A 7,506-nucleotide genomic window follows, 5' to 3' on the forward strand; every position below is an offset into this window, starting at 1 on the left:
CAAGGGCTCCAGGATACTCACTTCTCAATTCCAACCACTTTCTGATCCTGGAAGGGGGTTCTTCTGATCGGCATGGACATGTCCTACTTTAATGTGCCCTCAAATTCTCACATGATTTCCACAGAGCTCTGCCCCCTATGAGCATCCCTTTCATAGGCCAATTTTCTATTGCCCTTGTGCCTGATCCTATTGTCAGGCCATTGGCCACTGCTCATGAGTCAGCAAAAACCCAAACACAGGGGCAAACAGCATGAGCCAATTTGTTTTTACCTCCTTCCATCAGAGTGGCAACCTTCCAAACAGGGTGCTATCTGTTCTCCTCAGAACTGCCATCCACAAAGCAGCAGCTCTTTGTTGATCAACAGATAGTTGTCTCAAATGGCTACAGAATCCAGCAGGTCCTCGGGTGGTTCCAAAGTCAGTGCTGGGGAGAAGAGGCTCCTTGCTCATGAGCATCTCTTCTCTGCATCCCGTATGCCATGATCCTGTATAAACCATTTCCATTTTATTACGAAGCTCTTCTGAACACTCTCCTCCCCATTAGACTGTTTCTCTGACATTGCGCAAGACATTATGGGTATTTCAGGCATACCCATATTTCATGTCCTTCAGTCATACGGCAGATTCACATAGTGCAGTAGAAGGCTAGTAACTGCCTTTCAAATGGAAATTTTGTGGTCCAAAATCCCAGTAGTCATCGCTGGATGGCACTCACAATTTTTATCGTAAGCTCATCTGCACTCCACACAGGGATATTTTACAGAGATCATCTTTATGTTCCATCACTCCAGTCAAATTAACAACCTGTGTGGGCTCAAGTAATCTTATTGATTCACATTTAGCATGTGCAACCAACACTGACTAAAGGGTTGATCTACATGCCTTTTGTTTTATAATACTAAGTAAGGGAAGTATTCCCCAGTCAGACTCAATATCCATTCCCTTCATAAATGCAGGTAAATGCACAAGTCTGAATAAATGCAGACTTACATAAAGTCTGTTCAAACACTCCACCTCCTATGCAAACTTTCCCTTAATCCCTTCAACAGGCCAGCTAGCTCAGCTGGTTAGAGCACGGTGTTGATGACCAGGGTTTGATCTCTGTTACTAACCAACTGCCAAAAAATAAAATACAACAAACTAAATACATTAAAAAATAAAAATAAATTTAAAAATAAATAAATAAAAATCTACCACAGTAAAGGGATGATTAATGAACCAAAGTGACAAAGTTGGTGGTAAGGGATGGAAAGCACATTTGGAGAGGGGTTACCCATGTACAGTTGAATGCACTACTCTGCCATTAAGTGAGGGTATAGGGGTGTGTGTGCAGGGTAGCAGACCAAGAGTGGAGGGAGTTAGGATGGTTTGAAAAGGCCATGGTTGGGAAAATTCAGGCTTCCTACTTCCAGGTGAGTAAAAGTAATTTCTTTCTTTTTTTTTTTTTTCCTTTTTGTCTTTTTCTGTGTCCGGCAACGGATTGCAACCCTCAGTGTTGCCCCCGTACCGGACCGGGGACCGGCAACAGGATTGCAACCCTCGGCGTTGCTCCCGCGCCTCGCTCAGCCAGTGAGCGGGAACCGGTCCATATGTGGGATCCGAACCCTCGGGCGGGAGTGCCGCCGCGCTTCCCAAGCAGGGCACTATCCATTGCGCCACCGGGCCGGCCCCCAATCTGTCACTCCTGCTAGGACTTCAATAGGTTTTGAAATCACAGTGCCTGTGTCAAAGAGTTCCAGAAACGTCTCTTCTCCACCCATTGAACATCTTACCCTCACATGTGGTTCCCAGCTGGGGACTGGGCCAAGGGACCTAGGTCCTTCTGTTAGTCCTTACCCTGATTAGATTGTGGAACCATTGCTTCAGGTGATTTCAAATCAGTTTTCTCATTGCCGTCTTTGCTTTCTGGCTTTTAAAATTTTTCCAAACAAGAACGAATAAAGCATATTTATTTAAAGCCCTTCAATGTTAAGGGATCAGCTGGGGCTCCCATCAGTCCACACAGTTTCTGAGAGTGCTGCATTAAGACCTTTATTTTTACTCCGTCAATGTCTGCTTTTTTTTATCCCACTAATAACCACGGAAAGATTTCTACCCCACAGAGAGGCTCAAGTCCTGGCCTAACTCCACCCAGTCCACAGACAGTCGTGTCTCTGATCACTCTTTCCACAGCTCAGAGATCAATATCAGCCTGCAGAGGACTAGGATGAGTCTCTCGACTCTCTTCTCTGTCTTTCCCTCCTCCTCTTGCAAATCATAATTATCTGCTGTTTCAGCTTAACTATTCCCTTTGGTAGTGGCACTGAGGCTAGTGGTTGTTGTTTGGACCAGCCTGAGTTCAAGTTTAGCTCAGCTTCAGTATCCATCCCAATACGCTCTTATTTTCATTTTGGCAATTACGGATAACAATAACCAAAGGAATGGTATTAGATTGTTGTTACTTTTCATTTTGTTATGTATTCAGTGAGCCAACTCCTCAGCATTTGGACCCATCATTCCTTTGGTAACTTTTGCCTCCAGTAACTTATTGTAGCACAGCTCCATCATCACCCCCACCCTGTTATCCTTCCTATTCTCAAACCACATTTCAGTCAGTCACAGTGGGTCTAGTGAATCCCACTTCTGACACCAACTGTGAAGCATTTGGGCCAACTATGAAGTTAGAGGGAATGGTCCTCAAGACCATCCTTATTTCTGACACCAACTGCAAAACCCAGGATCCCCAAGATCACCCTTAGGTTTGATAATTCACTATAAGGATTCACAGAACTTAATGAAAGCTGTTATACTCAAAATTATACTTTTTTTTTTTACAAGGAAAGGATACAGATCAAAATTAGTCAAGGGAGGAATGCATAAGGTGGAGTTCAAGGGAGTGACAAATGTGGAGTTTCTGTTGTCTTTTAGTGGAGTCAGGACACATTACTTTCCCATATCAATGTGTGACAATATGCATGGAGTATTACTAACCACATAAGCTCAAGTGACCTTTGATGTCCAGAGTTTTTATTGTGCCTTAGGCACACATTTGTGGATGTCCCAGTCCACACATCCAAACTTCTACATTTCCTCACCACCTCTTGGTTCACTAGGGGTGCACACTGCAGGTATGGCCTACCTTCAGGAGGACAGACTGGGGGAGAGGCCCATATAGCCTTAAAAGTGGGTTCAGGGCAGTTTGAGCAGGAAATTCAGGCACCTTAGGATTTGGGACATGGTCTAGAAGAGTGGTGCAAACTTTGGGTGAAGACAACGTCTTGGAGCCACAAATTGTCTCCCATGGGGAGGGGACTAAACAGAAGAAAGAAAAGCATGCCTTATAGTCAGAATAGATCTTGTTATTTAGCTTATCTTATTAGCACTTATAAAATCTTTAACCAGGCTGCCTTCTTTTTTCACCTTAACTATTCTATTACCACTTATCTAAGTTTTTCAGGCACTAGATGATCCAAAAGGTCTATAAAAACATTACATCTACAAGCTAAGGCACAGAATCCCAGCACCAGAAAGAGGCTGTGACCTTCCTTCCTCATCAGATTCTTAAGAAGCCATAGAACATACCAAGAAATTCTCACATGGGTTTTTTAAAAAAAAGAAGATTGGAGGAAACTGAAAAGACTTGATGCTGCAGCAGATCATGGATGGACAAGCTTTGTGCCTGGAGCTGCTGTGTGTGGGCCACTCAGCAAACTCACCAGAACTTCCACATTTTCCAAGCTCTGCTTTGGGAAATAACCAGACCTGTGAACAATCTTACCAGAGACACTAACATCATTGCCAGAGGACTAAGGAACTCCAGTGAATGGTCCTCAACAGTTGTTGGCGTTGGACATGATCCTGGCTTCCCAAAGGGCACTTGTGGCTGTGCATTCAGAAGTGACTGCTATGCATGTGCTTCCATGTGCCTCTCTGATATCTGTGCCATCACCAAAAATACTCAGACTGCAACCCGGAAATCCACCTGATCGCACCATCATCCTTCCTCTGTTTAAAGATGCTCCAGGTCCAATATCTCAGGGCCCTCTCAGCTGGCTCCCTTCAAACCTCAAACCTTGGCTTTACACTCTAATTTGCCCTTTAACAATTATTCCTTTCATTATTTTCTAGGTATACTTTTCTTTAAATCCCTGATCTTTAAAACTTTCTAAAACCTGTCAGTCTGACAACATGCTCAGCAAACAATACAGCCAGCTCATCAGGGTCAACAAGAAGCGGAAGGCCCACCCACCCCTGAGACCTAATTGAACCAACCTCAACCTCACCGTGAAGAATTTTCCATCCTTCAGAGCATTTAATGACAGATTTTGCCAGTGTGCAAGATGGAGGAATGGCCAAGTGCTCACAGTTGCCAACTTCTTACCCACCACTTTGTCAGCACCACGCTCAGCCAGTGAGCAAACCGGCCATCCCTATATAGGATCCAAACCCGTGGCCTTGGTGTTATCAGCACCGCACTCTACCGAGTGAGCCACGAGCCAGCCTTCTTACCCACCACTTTGGTTTGGCTACATTATCAGGCTTTTATCCTCCCAATGGACCCCTGCTATGGTGTGAATGTGTCCCCCAAATTTAATGTGTTGAAAACTTAACCCTCAAATTCGTACGTTGATTAGATAAGGTCATCAGGGTGGGGCCCCCATGATGAGGCTGCTGGCTTTATAAGGAGAGGAAGAGAGACCTGAGCTCACACGCTCCTCTCGCCATGTGGTGCCCTCTGTCATGTTATGATGCAGCAGGAAGGCCCTCCCCAGATGCAACCCCTTGACCTTGGATTTCCCAGCCTACAGAACAGTAAGAAGTGAATCTCTGATCTTTTTAAATCACCCAGTCTGTGGTGTTCTGTTAAAGCAACACAAAATAGACTAAGACAGCCCCTTCATTTCGGCTTGTCCCCAAGCACTCAGGTGCACATAGTCCCCCTTAGCAGCTCAGTGTCAGAATCTGCTGACCACAGAGAAAAATATTTCCTGTTGAAGTGACCTGATCTAGCCACCTGCTTACCCCACCCAATTGCCTTCCTCCCCCCACAAAGTTCCTGGAACCCTGCTAACTCCTCCTTACTAAAGAAAAGTCTTTTATGTTTGACTTTGGATGATGGCAGATTACTGAGACCAGAGCTTTCTCCCTATTGCAATTGTCTGTTTGATTTGTTTCTACTAATCTAAGTCTCAATTTGTTTGTATTTGACCTTAGAGTTATACAGACAAGGGTGTTTAGATAAATTCCCTTACACAGTTACTCTCTAGACGTGATGACATGAAGGTCTTGTTTCCCCTCTGCAAAGCAGCAGGTGACTGAACTGGGTGGGACTCTCATTACTCACCACAGTCGGGGACTCAGCACTGGCATGGTGCATGGGTGTGGGTGGGCGCCTCTACAAGGACATGGTCTCTTTCAAAACTGACATATTGCCTCCCCCGCCCCCTTTCTTGCTGCAAATTCACAATGGAGTCTGCACCCTCCTGATGGACGGCTCCTTCACTCAGGCTCCCGCCCGCCCTTCCCTGCTGTGGTCAGTGCCCGGAGGCCAATGTGTAGGTCAGTGGCATAAATGTGCACTGTCAGAGGGCTGCCCAGGATCTGTGCCAGGAGACATGGATCCCTGCAGGCAGCCTCAGAGTCCACCTGGTCCTCAGTCCTGCCAGGACCCATCCATCAGCCAGGATGCAGCGACATCAAGCCCTGCCTCGGGTGACAGAGCCCCCCTGCATCCCTGGCTTCCCCTAGAAGGGGGTCTGCTGTGCCCTCCCTTCTCCAGGGCCTCTCCCAGCCTTTCAGTCTAGCGCCATAACATGGCGATGCTCTGTGGATTTCCAAGCCCCTCAGCAGCAGCTGCTGTAGGAGACAGGGCTGCACAGCTCTTTGATCTCTTCTAGGACTCGTTAACTGTCTGACCACACAGCCGCTGTTCCAAAGACATGCGAAAAAGAAAAGGCCATCCTTAGTGACATTTGGGATGCCATGCCACGATGGGATTCTTTTTTTCATTTCAGTTCTGGGAGGTCATCAGCGATGAGCATGGCATCGACCCCACCGGCAGTTACCAAGGAGACAGTGACTTGCAGCTGGAGAGGATCAACGTGTACTACAATGAAGCCGCTGGTGAGTACCTGGTCATTCTAGCCCAGGCAACCTTGCTTTCCATACTGTGCCAGACAGAATGTCCTGGAAACACACAGATGACAAAGAAATGCTACTGCATTTCATTTTAAATGCCAGCTGCTAGAAAATGCTTCCTATGGGTCCTTAAGACTCCTGCATGTTTGCATGGCTAAGCATGCTCAGTATCTCCTTTTTCTTAGAAGCAGAAAATCCCTTGTTCTGCCCTTTTGTCTCAGATGCTGGAATTCTAATGAATTCTGCTGTGAAAGCCGCGTAGAGCACAACCCTGCCTGTGATTCCTTTGCCAACCACAGGTCTAAGTCAGCTCTTGTTCCCTGCAGGTAACAAATATGTACCTCGAGCCATCCTGGTGGACCTGGAGCCAGGCACCATGGACTCGGTCAGGTCCGGACCATTTGGCCAGATCTTCAGGCCAGACAACTTTGTGTTCGGTATGTAGTCATGATCAGCAGGAACTTGCCCCGATGACTCACCTTCTTCCTAACAACCAGGCAGATCACAGTTCTTCCCGTCCAATGCTGAGGTCAGACTGTGTCCACAGAAATCCCCGAGTCCTGGCCTAACTCCACCCTGTCCACGGGCGGTTGCTTCTCTGGTCACTCTCTGGACAGCTCAGAGATCAATGTCAGTCCACAGACGGCTGTTCTCACCCTCCCTTTACAGAGTAGTCTCTGACGGGAAAGAAGAAAGAGCAGGAAAAACTTCAAACAGGCCTTAATAGGATAAACAGGGCTTAATAGGATACAGGTAATTTCAAAGGACTAGTGACAACAGGTAACCACTTCAAGGAGCCGATGGCCAATGCCTGCTGACCAGAGGTTTAGACAACTGCTTAGAGCCTGTCTCTCTCGTGACCACATTGTGTCTTCACCCTGGCCTGTTTAATTGTACTGAATCTGAGTATTTATAGGATTATCTGTTTTTAATTCTTCTTTGGCAACTGGCCAGTACAGGGATCCAAACCCTTGACCTTGGTGTCATAAGGCTGCACTCTAACCAACTGAGCTAACTGGCCAGCTCTTATCTCTGTTCTTAATTTTAAAAGAAGTTGGGTTTTTAAAAATTTATCCTCTTCCTCAACTTGCTTTCTACTTTATTATAATTTCCAGTGTTTCTGAGGGTCACTAACGCATAGAAAGATTTTTTATTAGGTAAAAAGTTGGTGTCTAAAAGACAAGAACCTGCCACTCTAAGACTAGTGCTACCTTTTCTCTGTTTTGGTGTCTAATATTCTCTTTTCCCTCTGGCAGGCCAGAGTGGTGCAGGAAACAACTGGGTAAAGGGCCACTACACGGAGGGCGCTGAACTGGTAGACTCGGTCCTGGACGTGGTGAGGAAGGAGTCAGAGAGCTGTGACTGTCTCCAGGGCTTCCAGCTGACCCA

At 46.3% G+C, this 7,506-nt stretch overlaps 1 protein-coding gene across 1 annotated transcript in view; it reads left to right on the forward strand.

Moving 5' to 3' along the window:
• Positions 1-5,969: 5,969 nt before the first annotated feature.
• Positions 5,970-7,506, forward strand: part of LOC103604454 (tubulin beta-1 chain-like) — a 2,689-nt gene continuing 1,152 nt past the window's right edge. The window contains exons 1-3 of the mRNA XM_008589009.1: positions 5,970-6,102; positions 6,444-6,554; positions 7,374-7,504. Of these exons, the coding sequence (XP_008587231.1) occupies positions 5,970-6,102; positions 6,444-6,554; positions 7,374-7,504 (375 nt within the window). The remainder of the gene's footprint in view (positions 6,103-6,443; positions 6,555-7,373; positions 7,505-7,506) is intronic.

Source organism: Galeopterus variegatus, unplaced genomic scaffold, assembly GCF_000696425.1.
Source record: "Galeopterus variegatus unplaced genomic scaffold, G_variegatus-3.0.2 Scaffold5154, whole genome shotgun sequence".
NCBI classification, from domain to species: domain Eukaryota; kingdom Metazoa; phylum Chordata; class Mammalia; order Dermoptera; family Cynocephalidae; genus Galeopterus; species Galeopterus variegatus.